Genomic DNA, 16,693 nt, shown 5'->3' on the forward strand with positions numbered 1-16,693 from the left:
GTGTCCTTTTTAGTTGTTTTTCGTCTTTGTTTTTGCTGTGCTGTCTGTACCTGCACTGTCTTTGGTTTCTGCTGAGATTTTAGCAGAGGTCCTAATTACTCCTGTTTTGCCAGCGCTTTTGGTGCTGGAAACCTTGTCTGTTAGATAATACCTTTGATTAACTTCTCAAGATAGCTTACTGTAATGAATTTTTTCCATTCCCTCCCCCACCACACACACACCATATCCCCTTGTCTCGCTCCAGAGTTGCTGTTTTATGTCCGATGACCCAATGCTGCTAGAAATGAGCTTAACGGTAAGAATGGAAAATGCCCAACAAGATTTTGTGGAGCACAGACAATACTTACTGGAGAATCTTTTTGTAGTTTATGTAGCAATGGAAAAAACAAAGACCTCGGGTAAGTCCTAAATATGACTGTTAATTGTAATAGAACTTGGTTTTATAAATAAATTGTAATTTGATGTGCTAAATTGAATCAAATTCAGTGACAAATTTTGTGCGTAAGGGAAAACAAATGAGTTTAGTTAAACACAACTTGTCAGCCACCTTGTTTAGGGCAAAGTTACTGTAAGCGCAGTCCTCTGAATAAAGATAATGATTGTGAAGTTGTAAACTACATCTGTTTCATTCTTTAGTCCCCCATGCTTATGCATCTGCTTAAATAATATGGAAAGATGTCGTGGTCCTTCGATTTCTATAACTGCATTTCTGGTTTCCCATTAATTAAATTCACCATAATAGGACTATGAAGGTAGAATGGTTTGTACAGTACTGGAGATAGTGGCCGTTGTGGAAAGCAGGGTAATGAGGTAATATAGATGTGCACATCATTTGTTCTTGTAAGCTAGAATTCCACAGGCAAAACAATCAACTCCTTGCAGTTTCTTTATGCTACGTTTATTGGGTGAAGAAATCCTCTAAATCCAGGGGATTTTAAATTATTTATAGAGCTTTGCAGTCTGTTTGAATAGCTTTTTTTAGACATTTCTGCCAGTTTTACTTTCTGATTGAAGAAGAAGAAGGAACTGCTTAAGAATCTATATTAAAATAATATTTTTAACACACTAGTAAAAAAAGAACATGATCTTTTTGTCTTTTGAGAAGTTCTGTTCAAGATCTAGTCACAAAACAATATATGCTGTTTCCCCACTGCCTGTTCTGTGATGTGATATTTACAAATAGCTGAAACTGAAACACCCACTGTAAACCTAGTTTCCCTGCCTGTGAGATGCCAGTGCTTTGTTATGTTGAGCTGTGGACGTACATTTATTCTGATGCTGGTAGAGAATTGTTCACATCTGTTGTGTCGAGGGTGCTTGCTGTTAACAGTTTCGATGGTTAGAGTACTAGAAGTATGCTTTTAAGGCTGTTTTCTATTAAATATAATGCAATTATAAGTCCTCTCTGTGTTAGAGGTTGGTCATATAAGCCCTTTGGGCTTGCTGTCAGTGCGAAGTTCCGTGTCTTGCTCCATCAGTAGCAATGGTGACTTTACCATATCAAACAGCAATGCTTGCTTGCCTTCTGTTTGTATAATTAAATGAGAGACGAGGTCTTGAGGGAAAGGTCTAACAAAAGGGAATACAGTGCTGTGTTAGTCTCAGTGTAGCACCTGGAGTGGGACAGCAGGTGGGCAAGGTCTGCACAGGGGAACTAGCCAGCTGGAAAGGTTGAAGAGGAGTATGTGCTTTAAACAGCTGTGGATGTGTGGAGCATCTGCCCACTCAGAATCAACATCCTGAACCCTCTTTTGGAAGCTGGCACATGTAGTCTTGCTTTCAAGCAGCTGAGCAAAGCACTCATTATTAGAAATTGTGCCTGGTGAATTGGGAGAATGTCCTTTTATGTCAGCCTGCATCTACTAATGTAATTCAAAGTATAAGCAAGGGCAAGAACCCAGGTTGTCTTCCTTTATGGAAGTGTGATGACCGCTCTGGTATAATAATAATCTCTTGTTCTGTCCTACTGCTGCTCTTTTGGTCCTCTGCATCTTCGTAGTGTCCTGTGGATGGGAACATAGCTTTGCCAGTGATGAAGGGTGGCTACCCAACATAGCTGTACCACCTTATCGGCCGGTGAAGACTGAGTTATACCCATCTCCTGTTGCTCTAGTCAACAGGTTACTACCCTGCCAGGTGATAGGACCATTTCTGTTTTAAGCCCAAAAGGTGTTAAGCACCGAATCCAGCTTCACATTGTCTCCTGAGAATGCTTACTGTCCAAAGCAGGTGAGCCAGGATCTTGCGTAGCTGTGTGTGTATACAGAACAGTTTTTACTGGACTTTCTTGTGGTATTGGTAAGTTGGCCCTTAGACTTAGAAACTTACGGCAGCATCAGCCATCCCTCTTTCCTTCAGCTGTGCCTCCTGTCTTCCTGCCTGTAGGAAAGGGGAGAGTTGTGCTCCATCTTGGATTTAGGAGATAATAAAGGAAGATTCCCTGTTTATGCTTGCCTTCATGTTTGTGGCCAAAAATCTTGAGTAGATTTTTGCTCCTTTATGAAATGATTGCCATCTCAAGATGTGAATAGTTCCTCCTTTTTACAAGAGTAGCTGTCACAAAGATTTTTAAATTTAAGTTGGGATTGCTTCTCGTATGAGTATCTGACAAAGCAAGAGTGCTTCCATCCTTGGCGAGCTTACCTCAGTGTTCATTCTTTTGGACAGGTGATTCCTCAGTAGATGTGTACGTCATGCATTCTGGGAACAGCCTTGTGCATATACAGGTAATTGTGGGCTTCAGGAAATAATATTTTAGGGTGTTGAATTTCATTGGGGAATTAATTAACCCACTGGCTTACTCTCTAATAGCAGGCTGATTTTCCTGGTGGCAGATGCCATGCTTCTATATTTTTACAATGTGCCCAAAAGTCTAATAGATCTTTTAGATGACAAGTTGTAGTTCAGTGGTGAATTTTTTTAAGACATAAGAGGTGTCAACTTAATAAAAATCCATGGGTTGATTTAAAAGATGTGAGGAAATGGCAGATATTGGCTTGCAAATTTGACAAGAAGATACACTAATACAGGAGCTACAATAATAATGGAAGTACTGCTACAAGGATCATTGTGTCTTGTCTTCATGCAGGAAATACGGCAGTTGTCACAAAAAGACACGTCACCTGTGGAGTTTGAGCCACTACTGCTATCTTCATCATCTACTAACTTTACAAAAGTTGCTTCCATTTCTTGTAAAGGTACAGGATATGTATACTTAATAGATAATATGATTAAACAGGATTTGATTATAAAAGGGTTGCTTTTCTCAGCAGATGGAGACCCTGAAAGATCTCAAAATCAACTTGTCTGGAGGACATCTCCTTTTTTGAGAAGGAGGATGAATTCTTTCTGCTAATTGTTTCCACCATTTTTGTGTATATATGCTTCCTCTTATGCCAGTCGAAGGCTCTAAGCTATACATATTTCAAAAAGGGGAAGAGAACATTTGCTAAAATTTTAGCTGATTTTACAATAAGCATAATTATTGAATATGCTTTTTCAACATCCTTTTATAATTTGTGGTTATTTTTCTGTTTGTAATATATTTTCTAAAAGGCTATTGTGCTTGGGTGGTCATTTTCTATGACATTTCTTGGCAGGATCATTGAAGAGGCTTGCCTGAGACCAGGCGTGTTTGTGGAAGAGCAAAGATTAACGTTCTTCAGGCTTTCCTGACTCCAGCCTGTTTCCTATTCTGACCACTAGACTGCAGTGCATAGACTTTAAACATTTATGAAGCAGCCTGCTTTCATAATGACATTGGGACTTGTTTTTCCTAGCAAAAACGGGCAAATAAGAAGAAAGAAGGGACTATATGTTACTCTTTTTTTCAGAACAGTTTTTCATTTATTAAAAGGAGGCAGTGTGCACTGATAAGTAAGAATGCTGTGCCAGTGACACACTAGACTGCAGTGCATAGACTTTAAACATTTATGAAGCAGCCTGCTTTCATAATGACATTGGGACTTGTTTTTCCTAGCAAAAACGGGCAAATAAGAAGAAAGAAGGGACTATATGTTACTCTTTTTTTCAGAACAGTTTTTCATTTATTAAAAGGAGGCAGTGTGCACTGATAAGTAAGAATGCTGTGCCAGTGACACGTGGTTAAAATTGGTCAGGTTGCTCTTCTCAGCCTTGTTGCATGTGTGTTTTTTTGAAAGCGTGTAGCATTCATATATTTTTCTTAAAGCAAGGTTTGGAACCTCTGAAAATTAGGACATAAGCAATTAGATGCTTTGCTTAACCTGTGTGAGAATTGGACCAGCAAATGTTCCCCTTTGTAGTGTTCTTCCAAGTCCTCACATGAAAATCATTGCGGATGTGCTTTTGTTCTGGCTGATGTTATATTCTCCTGTATGTCTGTTCTTTGCCCAGCTGCATCTTGTGACGGTGAAAGTCCTTACGCTGACAAGAATTATAATCTATTGGAAGGCACTACAACACTAAAAGCCTGTCTTTCCTGTCCTGTGATGGAAGGGTAGGTTGACAGCGGATTTTTGTTTGTTTGTTAACGTTCACTGATGTTATAAGAAGAATATTGTACCCTACTTTGAGATGCAGTTAGCTTGCTTTGTCACTGAACAATTCCAAGGACAGTGAAGAGGCTTCTTCCTATTGTTGCTGTGTCATTTGCCGAAACAGACCTGTGACGTTTCAAGCGAAAGTTCTGTATTTTATTCAGGAAGAATTTCAGGAGCCGGTAAAAAGATATGCCTTAGCAGCTCATATCGTATAAACGTTGCTGAGTCTGCGATAAAATTTCCACCATCCTTGTTAATCCAATGTGGAAGCAGGATAGTTATAGAAAAAATGTGAAATCTTTTCTTCAGTCGTCTTTTGCCAATTTCATCCAAACTACCATATCACAAAGCAGTAGGCAATGTTGTACTCTAGCATAGCAAGAGTGTAGAGTGATTACCTCCCTACCTCTTTTACAGTGTTCTTGTTGATTTTTACTCTGATATTATATGTAAGTATTCCAAAGGAAATAATTTTGTTCTTTCTCCTTAAAACCTTAAAAGAGCCTCATTATGCAAGAATACTACAGTTATCTTCTCTTGTGTAAACCGCTTATGTGTGCTCAAGGACAATTGCAGATGTATTTATTTTTCTTCTGTATTTACTTACAGGTACTTTGACGTAGATCCTTCTGCAGCATTGTTTCATATAGAACCACATCATAATACTTCAGGATTTTGGTCCATATGGTTTACAAACAATTTTGACTTCAGCATTGAACTGAATGAAGTCTTCATAGTCAGAGAAATGAAGAATGTTTTAAAGGTAAGGTTTATTTCTGCTTCATACAATGTTTTGTCCTAGGTTTAAGGATATGGTCCTTTGACATACGAAATAGATACTTTGAAGAACTCGGTGCTCTCAGATCTGGTTGAAATCAGTTAAAAATAAAGGTACATGTGTGCCTGTAACTGTTAGGTCCTAAAGAGCTTACTCTCTCAGTAGGCATTATTCACTGTCCAGCTTGTTTTTGTATTGTTTATTAGCAACTGTTCTTTCATTTGAGTTGCAGCTACAGATGCATCAAATTATAGACCATGGCTCTGTTCTCAGAATTGTTGCATGTGTTGTTTGTGCTCTATAGGATTCAGCATTTCTTCATAGGCTGTAATGGAAGTCTTTAGTACGTAGATGAGCTTTGAAGTTTAGAAGGCGAAGCCAATAATTTAGTCGCGCAATTGCTTGATTCAAACCAGACAAATCTGGTTTATGAATATGCACATGATCTGGGAATCTAATTGGCTTTTCATATATTTAGATAGGAGATTTACATATATGCACTGTATGGATCAGTTATGGGCACATATGTGTGTGTAATAACAGCAAAAACACGAAGGAAGAGAAAGTTTACATTCTTCAAAGTTCCACTTGCACCAAAAATACTGTACCAATTTTAATTCAGTTGTTGTTTGATTCTTTCTAGATTCTGAACTTTGCTGAACCTTTGACTCTACCTCCTGGCTGCTGGAATGTATTTTCTTTGAAACTCAGTGTGAAAGACACTGTAACAAATGTGCTTTCTAGTATTTGTTTGGCCACAAATGTGGGAGTGATGTTTGAAATACCTCTGCAGATATATTCGACTGTGTCCAAGGTATCGTATTCAGTTATGTTGAATGATTATTATGCACTGCAAACCATACTGCAGCAGCCTCTTTCTTAGGCCAGAAATCTGTCCCTTAGTCCTGAAAGAAAAACTCAGTACGAGACCACTCTGTGAAACCATTGTGTAGCTTGAGAAGTTAAGCCCCCAGAGTTAAACAGCGATGGAATTACAGTTCTCTCAACCTTAATTCTCTTCGACTCATCCAAATTATGCACCGAGAAACTGGAATTTGTCCTGTTGTTCTGTCATATGGTCAGTTGTAGTTTTTGTTTTGTTTTTCCAGCAGGGAGATCTTCATTTTGAAGCCATGGCCCACTGTGATATTCAGTGTTACTTGGGAAAGTCTGATTCAGGTAGGCTCGTCTTGGTTTTTTTTTAGGCATCTGACAGTAGTTTTATTGTAGAAAATTAATTTTATGTAGCAGGACTTGTAATGAGAATATTGAGATTGTTCATACAGGTACTTCGTTTTATATCTTTTAAAAACATCCACTTTTCTGGGAGTATATAAATGGCTTTGAGTAACCTGTACTGAGTACACTGTGCAGTGTTTCAGACCTCTAATGCCTTAGCACGCGGTAAGCTATTGTTCTGTCTTGCAACATTTTTTTGAACTTAATATTTAAGACTCTCCTGTAAGTTCTTATTGGTGGTGTACTGCTCCTTGCTTTCTTCATATGCACGTTCACTGGAGATGTGGAGCTAGAATCATAAAGCTGTCAATTAGCTCAAAGTGATTAGAAAATGTGCATAAATCTGGGTCCAGATCCTTGGAAGTCTTTGATGAAAAACAAAAAACAAATGTTGACTAATATCCTGCCTTTAGCCAGAGTTAAATTGGAAGGCCTTCTCATTACCTGTTTCTCACAGCAATAATTTCATAGATTTCTGCAAAAGACCATTTATCAGGCTTATAAAACAGCATCCTTAATGCTGCATCATGTGAAACAGAAAGAAGCAGTCTCATTCTTTCTGGAATTGAGGAATCTAACTCCAGACACTGTAATGCTGGGAGCTGTTTTAAGTACTTGGCTGGCATTTACCAAAATACAGTGTTAGGTATTACATGGACATGGTACTGCCTGAAGAAGAGAGTCTGATGGAAGCTGATTCAGAATAATGATTTTTTTTTTTAATCTCTGCTCAGTAAGGAATTTCAGTAGGCAACTGGGTACCATAGGCTTTAAAAGTTTAAGTGAGTGCTCTCCTTAATGTGTTTTCAGGATGATGCTTTCCTAAAATGTAGTTTTGTATAAGGATATGAAGAAGGCAATAGTAGTCAGTCAGATGTAAAAAGGAGAATTGAGATGACATATGGAAACATGTGGCTTGAAGAATTACTGATACACATGCACTCTTAGGTACATATCTTAGAAGCAAGTGTTTGTTTTTGCGTGTTTTTTTTTTTTTAATCCATATAAAGCAATATTGCTGATACAAGTAAGTCCTCATTGCTTGCTTTCTTTCCATTCTAATAATACACATAATCAGATCTTTACGTACAGGTATTCTGCCTTCTAATTTAGAATACTGGTAGTTGTTAAATGGAGAAGTCTAATGCACAAGCCTGAAAATACTGACCTAAAGAACTTGTAGCTGGATTATTCCAGTCATCATCAATCTCAGTTGGTTACTTTAAACACTAAGGATTGTAAAATAAAGTACGTGTACTTTCAAAATAAGCCATTTTTGTTTTCTTTCAAAATAAATTTGCTTTTCTAACTCGTTTCTGCTATGTGAAAATGCTTGAACCAATATGAGTCTTTCTAAAAGGCATTAATCTTTAGACTGATGTAAAGCCTTGCAGTTTTATCTTAAGAAGAATTTGAGAAAATTATCAGCACCTTGAAAGGAGAAGCTAAAATGAAAACACCATTTCTGCCAAACAGTGGGATTTGTTTTGCTCCCTGCTATGCTGTGATATTATAATTTTGTACCACTATGTAGAGAATAGTATATAATCTTGATACTTTATTGGCATCAGTGGAGAGTTCTGTGTAAAGACTACTGATAGCATAATGACTTTTCAATGGTATCCATTAGAAATAGCAACAGTAAAAAGGCCTTACTAGAGCATACAAAGCCTGTACAATACCCATACTCTTGTTTGCATGTAGAATTACTGTGGTTTTGCAGATGTATTTCTTTAAGTAAATCGGATATGGACAATAATATATATACCTTCACACATGCTTGCTTTGAAGGGAAAAAGTGGGTTGCCTTTTTTATTTTTGTGTCAGGACCATTTGCAGATATTGATTACTCATGTTCAGAAGTAGATTGGTGGAAGGAGCAAATGTTATCTCTGTAAAATATGAAAACTCTGTTATCGTTTTAGCAAATCTGCTTTGGCAGAAGAGTCTCTCTCTGGACCGTTCTGCCTGGAATGTGGATTCTGAGCTTGCAAGTGAACTTTATGAAAGATGGCAAAAAATAAGACGTGGGGAAGCCTGCAGGTCTGTACAGAATCTGTTGAGGTTCTTAATTCAAGCCAGTATAGTGTTGTAAGAAAGAATATTTCTCTTCTGAAGTATTCTTAATTAGAACAAACATTTTTGACCTTCCTGCACTTAAGTTAGTTATCTTGAAGCACCTGGAGTTTCAGAGCACCCCAGACACCCCAGCTTCCATTTCAAGGCATTGCCAGCCATAAGTAAACGTTTCGGATGCCCGAACTTTAGAATGTAAATAATGTTCTGACTATAATAACCCACCACAGCTACCCAGTGTGAAAGCGGTCAAAGCATGTTTTACCAGATCATTTATTTAGTCGCATGAGTCCTTCATCAACAAGACGCATAGCAGTCTTTTCAGGATCAGGATCTTTGAATAGCTTTTAAGGTTTTTAGTCCGTGGCCTAATGGATACTGCATACTGGGGACGTTAGGAAGGAAGCAGTCACTCCGAGCAATTCTTGTAGAGATGGTGCATCAGTGACATCGGCCCCTTTCCAGAATAAGGAGGTAGAGCTGTGAAAACCACAGTTGTGTTGCAAGTGGAAAAGTGGAGACTGAAGGGATGCACATAAGTTACACTAACTCTTTACTACTAAGTTACAGCTTTATGGGCTTTATTTTGTGAAGAACATTTTCAAGGAAAGATTAGTTGATGTAATTATAGGTCCTGGCAAATAATCTTTTTTTTTGTTCTTTGTTTGAAAGAAAAAAGAAAATAAAATTAACAAAGCTTTCTGGTTTTGCCAATAAAGCAGGAGAAGTATTTTAGGATCGGCTCGCTTTATTCACCAGAAGAAGCCTGAAGAGGAGTTCTTTTCCTTTTTCTTGCCACGGTTGACTTCAGAGCCTGGCCTTACGCTCAACTTCAGTGCCACAGCAGTTAAAAGTAGTATGGTGAGGATGGTTGTTGTTATGCTTTTTCTGAGTTGATGGATGTTTAGCTTGTTTAAATAACAACGGCTGTGGTTAGTATTTGGTGATGCTTAGCATTTTCGTCCTGCTTGTAGATCAGGGTTTTGAAGTCTAATTTAAGACACCAAATTTGTATCCCTTTGGCTCTTCGATAAGGTCTCTAGCTACCTAGTTGTAATATTTTAATACAAGGATAGGAGTAAAGCAGTGTAGGTCTTAACTAACAGTTGTTTGTGCTTGTTAAAGCTTTCCTTGCATCATTGTATAAGTTACACGCTTATGGTAAAATAATTGAACAAGGGACTAGGGATAGGATGTACTGTCATTAGTGATGCATGTGGTTCTGGGATGGCCTTCCTCATGCCACTGCCTTATGTAACAGAAGTGTGTAAAACATTTGTCTGAATACAGCACTTGAGACATCAGCAGAGCTATGTGTCTTGCAACCACACTGACAGTTGTTTCTTTCTCGTTTGTCAGCTTTAGGTCACTACTAACCTAGCCTGGGCCAGAACCAGTCATATGGACATAGATTTCATATGCATATATTGTGAATTACCTTAATATTCCATTTGTGCCATTTAATTGTCAGTCATAGTAATGTGTATAACCCGCTTGCTCTCAGATTTCTGTAAGAAAGGGTGGTACCTCATTAACTTCACCTCTTCTGGAAGAGCTTTGTTCATGTCTGCCTGCGTAAATCAAAATCCAAATGAAGGGGTTGTTTGGGGCGTGGGGGAGGTCTGTATTTTTGCACATGCAGTTCTTCATGCACTCTAAGCCGTTTTTGCAAATGATGACATTGTGGTGACGTGTCCTGCTGTTCCATGCAGTTTTGTGCACGTATGATTATATTGCATTAAGGCAGCCTTGAAAATGCAGATCATGTTACCAGTGCTGAATTATTTTACTTTCCGGTTCTCAAGTATGTAGTTTTTAACTTTTTCTTTTCCCCTCTTTAGGTAAAATATTTCGTACTAAGAAACCCTTCATCCTTCCCAGTTACGTTGCAACTTCTGCCTCTTTCTTACTACCCTGATCCCCAAGCTTCACTGAGTCTGCTCAACAAATGGTAATGAATATATCTATCTCAGGATACTGTTTTCCCTTTTAAAAGATCTATTTGTCATGCCTTATGATTGTTGCTTATTGTTTGTTTTAAGTTTTCAAAGTATAACTTAGGTGGGGACAATGTTCTGACCCATTTTGGAAGATATAATCATGTTCAGAGCAGCTCCCTGTATGAGGCATGACTTTGTAATGTACCTGATCATTGATAAAACCAAATTGAGCATGTTTTCAGCAAGTTTATGTCTGCCAGCCATAAACTATAATTGGTCATCTTTTAAGATCTGAGGCGTAGTGCAAAGCTTGTGCAAGCTGCCCAGGTGAGGGGAGCAACTTGCAGAATTGGGGATGTGCATCTCCCTGCAAGGCTGGTTGGGAAGTATACAGAGTCTGTAAACTGATCAGTGAGGAGTAAGGTAATTGAACCTTCCCACCAGAAAAAAGTTTTATTCTTAGCTTTTTCTTAGGTAAAAACCCTGGTTGACGAAGAGGAAACAGGAGCCAGGAAGAAAAATTCAGGTCCAGAGCCAGGAACCCCACTGTAAATGTTTAGGGCCAGCTAAGCAAATGTTTCTACATGGTTTTGAACTTTCTGATTTAGAACTGAGAAGATCTAATGAGAAATCTAGATAAGAGTGAGATGAACAGTATAAAGGGGCATGGTGAGGTGGGCTGAAGTTCACCAAAATAAGCCCTGGCTGTCACACTTTACTTTGACAAACTGTGAGTTGATAGGACTATTTGCTTGGTTGGAGCCAATGGGACTACTCACGTGCTTAAGTGTAACTTGCTTGTTTGGAGTCTGAATCCCTGTGTAATTGCTTCCTTAACCTTATTTCTCTACATGCATATGTGTATGTGCATATATATATATGCACATTAATAACTACATCTGTTTGCATAATAAATATAATTTCCACATAGACTCTTTCTAGTGGTTTGAAATTACATTTTCTCTGTATTTGCACACTTTTTCTGCAGATCTTCTATGTTTTCCAGCAATCACATCCACTAACTGGTTCTTTTTAAGCTAATACCATAGAAAGTTGTGACAAGTGAATTTCCAGTTCAGTGGCTGGAGGTCCATTAGTCCTCTAAAATCTAAAGTTTTACCCGTTGGTTTTCTTATGTCTGTTTTTAATGCTTATTATTTGCTCTCAGGCAAATAATCAACTGCTGGAAGTGAATTTGATTTGCAAAGTATGTGAAAGAAACAGGGATTTGTCCCAAACAAATCATGAGCAGAAAGAGGACTATTTGAGTAAATTATTGAGATTTGATAATGATTATTTCTTAACAGTTATGTGGGCAGAAAAAGCTTTGGGGCATTTGTGTTTGTGTGGCTTAGAAATTATATTTCTTGATTGTGATCTTTTGCAATATTGTATGCCAAGAGATCTAAAATGCCCAGCCATTTGTTTTCCAAATGTGTGGAATCCACATAAAACTGGTCTGTAGTGTAGTCTGTTGAAATCAGACCCACATTTCCACCGTATTTCACATCTGCCAAAATGCAATTGTAAAAGTATTCTTTATGTAAGAATAGATGCCAGCATGTAAAAATAAGTCAATGTAGTTCTGACAGACTAGGTTTGAAGTACTTAATTTTTTGTTTTGGTTTATTTAGGTTCGGCATAAATGTGCAAGCTATTAATTTCACAACCACTGAATTCAGGCTCATGGATGAATGTGCTCACAGGGTAAGATAGCTTATCTTGATAGAAGAAGTGGTCTGACACGCTAGAAAAAGCTTTTTCTAGCTACACTACGTCTGAATTGTTACCAAGTGCTATTTAAAGCAATTTAATAGTGTTTTCTTGATTCTCTGTCAGGCTTCTATCTTTGCAGTTAATTTTTTTTCAGAGTTTGAGTCTGTTTTGAAAACAATTATAGGGAGGGAGTGTGCACACGTCTGCGTGTGTGTGTGTGTACGTGTTGAAGAGGCCACTGTTACCATTCTCTGTTGGGACTTAACGTTTAGCCCCAGGTTAACCATGAAGTGTCAGGCTTTTGAGTCAGTGATGTCAGAAGCTAGCTGATAATCTTTTCAGTAGGGGGAAATATTGTCTGATAGTTCAAGGGAGGAGAAGGCTGGATTTCTACACTTCACCTCAGTCTCATTGCAACTCCCGGATTCAGGTTGGAATGTCATGGCTCTCTCTGGTTCCCATTGCCTCATTTTTACCATTGACTGTGTCACATCAATGCTGAGCTGTGGTTATACCCTCAGGTGTTGTGTCATGGATGACAGAAACAGAGAAGATGCCGTATCAGGGATGTTGGCATATTCTGATGACCAGAGTACTGTCCAGGGTACCTGGAAAATTTCTTCTTAGACTTCTAGACTTTGCGCAAAAGCCTGGAATTAACATATTTTCCTTGCTGTTTAGGCATGCTGCAGCCCCATCTTTAATGTCCTATGTAGATACACGTTTCTGCACACATGCTTTAGGACCTTAGTGAAAGATTGGTACTTATAAAAAGAAAAGACTACGTTTGCTACACTAATCAAAGCTGACCTTTCCTTTCTGGCAACAGTTGTGAGAGTGCTTGTAAAAGAGTGGAGACAGCAGTTCATAAATCCTAGCCTGTAGGCACACACTGAAAAAGAGAAGGTAGTTCCACTAGTACATGGATAGGACTGAGTTTCCACAGAGTCCTGTACACCATACTCTTGACCAAATGGGAAAAATAACAGTAGATCTTTACACCAGTGTGTGTAATATCTGTTTTTCATTAGAGACTTGAAGAGCTAGGAGGAATATGTATGGTTAGATAGGTATTCAGCACGTGTGAGACAAATCTTGGCTTGTTAACCAAATCACTAGTTGTTAATATTTAAATTTTTAAATCTATCATCATTTTCTTAGTCAATTTATGTACACGTGTAACGAATTGTTAGCCTCACATTTGAATGCATGCATATCTTTGTAGGGAGTGACAAGGTGAAGTTTGCAAATGCCATACGTGTTTCACTTTTGATAAATACTGACTGTTAAATGCAAGTTCTGAAACTTTTTTGTATATTCCTTTTTCATAAAATAGACTAAGAATAAAAACATTTTGGACTGGAAAAGATCAGAAAAGCCATTAGTACAACAGCCATGAATTGAAAAACAACCAAACAAGAACCCATTTTGTAATGTTTATGGTTGTTTTGACTGCTATAGGTGTCTGATCGCCCTTTTCTAGGAGGAGACCCCCGAGTTCTGGAATAGAAAGTTTTAGGGCAATTTTCTTTTTTTTTTTTTTTTAATGGGGAAAAGAATAAACAGCAGTATCCATCCATCCCCTCCCACCCCTCAACAAAATTTACATTATTTCCAGACTCAGTGAACTTCTGATAGTTCTGGCCTTCAATTAATATGGTAGGGAGTTCACTTTGGCTTGTTTCCAATGACTCAAATGATCAACATATTTGCCACCAGTCCCTTTCTCACTTGAATCAAGTTGCAAGTCTTACGCTGAGGGTATAATGGTTGCCGCATTTTTCTGTGCAATCAGTATACTGTCAGTTCTCATTGTGTTCTGAAGTGTTTCAGGATTCCTTGAATATGAAAGACACTGTATAATTTTTTTTCCATCTGAGCAAATAAAAGCTGTTTTAAAAAATGAAGTAATACATTCCTCATAGTAATAAGTGCGGTAATATGAACTTTTGCTCAAATAAACAATCTTATCTGATGTTTTATGCTGTCAAATTGAAAGACTTTTGTATAGCAAGTTAGTTAGCAGTTACTGCACCTTGCCAAAAATATCTTATGTAGTGCTAAGTAAAGATGTAGTGCTTTCTTATTAAGATCTTTATACACATGTGTTTTCTGTGAATAAGTAGTGCATTTTTGTTTAACAGAATGCACATCAAGAGGATCTGATCAACAAGAAATGCAGTTCTGAGCTGCTTCGGTTAAGTTTACAGCCACTGGAAACCAGGAAAGTTGGTGTAATTTTTACACCAGTTGACTACAAAAGAGTAGCTTCCCTTATTTTAATCAGGTAAGCCTGGTTTCAGTTGTAAGTGAGACTCAAACAACTCAATGTAAAAATAAATTTGCCAAATCTTGGAGCAAAGACAAATGGTCAAAATTTGAAAGTCAGAATACTTCCAGTTTAATAAAAATTGCTTAAAGGGTCTTTGTACCTTATGTCTAGGTCATAGTTTAGTTATCATTTAGTCATTTAGTTATCTTATCTTTTTTTTTTCTTGATATGTGATCAGTGGGTCATAAAATGCATATGAATGTACGGAGGCAATTTTGAATTAACAGAGCAAGCACATTGGGTGGCTTTGCTATTTTCAACTTAACTCCATAATGATAGGATTTAAGTATACAGTGAGTCTAATTTGCAGCCCCACATTGGTTACCTCCGGAAGAAAATAGAGTTTATGGAGAAGCAACCATTTTTACCAGGTGGCACTGTTGTAATCCGGTGGCAGTGATCACAAAGCTTGTTCCTTCACTGTGTGAAATTCACTGGTGACTGGTTCCAGAGTCATCCTGGAAACCTATCCAGGCATGGCCAGTGATTCTCTTACTGAAACACTGTTGTCTTTGATTGGCACCTAGATAGCAAAGCCGTGATTTTGCAAACTTCATTTGTGATTTAGTGGCTGATTGCTTGATTTTTATATTATGGCAGAAACAACTTGACTGTTCTGGACGTGGTCAATGTAGAAGGCTTTGGGGCCAAAGAATTGCTTAAAGTAGGGGGAAGACTACCTGGTGCAGGAGGATCTCTTCGATTCAAGGTGCCTGAAGCTACACTAATGGACTGCAGACGACGTGAGTAAGAAGAAACGGGTCTCTGATTTTGTAGCTGGCTGTGTTACTCCATAGTGGTACCCATATGGTACACTAATGTTAAGTAAACAGAATGTTGAAATAGAAAAAGCTGAAGAGCTTGGTCATGGCAGGTGTAGATTCTGTTTTCTCAAAACACTGGCTGAGGATAGTTACAAATTCTGGAAATACACTACTGCAAAAGAGTCTGTATTAAAATGTTGGTCACTTCTAAATTTTTAATTAGATTGAAAGTAAAAATAGCAATTTATTTATAAACATAAGAATATAGTTTTTAAGCACTGTAAAATAATTATTCTTTTTTTTTCTCCTTTAAGAACTGAAAGACAGCAAGCAAATTCTATCCATTACGAAGAACTTCAAAGTAGAGAATATTGGGCCCCTTCCTATCACAATTTCGTCAATGAAAATCAATGGTTACAGTTGCCAAGGATATGGATTTGAAGTGTTAGACTGTCAGGAATTTTTCCTGGCTCAGAACTCATCTCGAGAGATCAGCATTGTGTAAGCACTGACAAATTTGCTGACAAATTAACTTAAGTGGAAATTTGAAATAATTAATTTCAGTAACAGACACTCCAATAGCACACCTGCACACAAAATTTGGTGAGCTTTGAATATAAATTTCATAAGCATTTCCCGTTTTCAGTAAGGGTAGTATTAACAAATTGATAATATAATAATGTTTCTTTGTAAGACTCCATTTTTAAAAAGCAGCATACATGCTTTTATCAGTGCATTATGAAGTAATAAATTAAAGCAAAAAACTTGTCACAAACGAGTCAGAAATGCTTTGGCACTGGCTTTTTTTTCATTGTTTGTTTTTCTCTAGTTTGTTCCAAGTAGCCTGACCACAATCTAGTCATCTTTTCCTAATGTTGCACATAGTCGATCTAAAACTGATTCTTTTTAAAATCCTGTTGAGTGCAAGTCATGAGTTAAACATAAGTAGAGCTAATATTACTGTATTGCAGTAACTGCCATTTCGTATACAGCGAGTATCGCCTCTACTGTTTGGAAGGGCAAGTCATACCTTCTAACAGTACCTATGGCAGTCAAATAGAATAATGGTATGGGTCAGGGAAATAAGTGGGAGAAGAGATAAATCTGATGTTTTCTTCTGCTTTCCCTATCTTTCCAGCCTTGTTCTAGACTTACCCTAGTACCTGGCCCTTTCCAACGTAATGCTGCCTGTACGCTTGACAACTGTGCTTTTGGTAAAGAGTTTTTTGGTTAACATGAATTGATCATGTGCACCTCCTTGAGAAAAGGAAAACGAGTCACAGTAATGAGAGAATTGTGAAGAGTCACAATAAAAACACATATTTTAC

At 37.8% G+C, this 16,693-nt stretch overlaps 1 protein-coding gene across 1 annotated transcript in view; it reads left to right on the forward strand.

Annotated features, from left to right (window-relative positions):
• Positions 1-244: 244 nt before the first annotated feature.
• The window catches only part of KIAA0922 (KIAA0922 ortholog), a gene marked incomplete at its 5' end in the record, with an annotated part of 34,831 nt that continues 18,382 nt past the window's right edge, over positions 245-16,693 (forward strand). The window contains 14 exons of the mRNA XM_009574948.1: positions 245-398; positions 2,668-2,726; positions 3,089-3,197; positions 4,375-4,477; positions 5,130-5,283; positions 5,942-6,112; positions 6,408-6,477; positions 8,463-8,580; positions 9,336-9,474; positions 10,455-10,564; positions 12,188-12,260; positions 14,414-14,556; positions 15,202-15,344; positions 15,680-15,866. Coding sequence (XP_009573243.1) covers positions 245-398; positions 2,668-2,726; positions 3,089-3,197; positions 4,375-4,477; positions 5,130-5,283; positions 5,942-6,112; positions 6,408-6,477; positions 8,463-8,580; positions 9,336-9,474; positions 10,455-10,564; positions 12,188-12,260; positions 14,414-14,556; positions 15,202-15,344; positions 15,680-15,866 — 1,733 coding nt within the window. The remainder of the gene's footprint in view (positions 399-2,667; positions 2,727-3,088; positions 3,198-4,374; positions 4,478-5,129; positions 5,284-5,941; positions 6,113-6,407; positions 6,478-8,462; positions 8,581-9,335; positions 9,475-10,454; positions 10,565-12,187; positions 12,261-14,413; positions 14,557-15,201; positions 15,345-15,679; positions 15,867-16,693) is intronic.

Source organism: Fulmarus glacialis, unplaced genomic scaffold, assembly GCF_000690835.1.
Source record: "Fulmarus glacialis isolate BGI_N327 unplaced genomic scaffold, ASM69083v1 scaffold39513, whole genome shotgun sequence".
Classification (NCBI taxonomy): Eukaryota; Metazoa; Chordata; class Aves; order Procellariiformes; family Procellariidae; genus Fulmarus; species Fulmarus glacialis.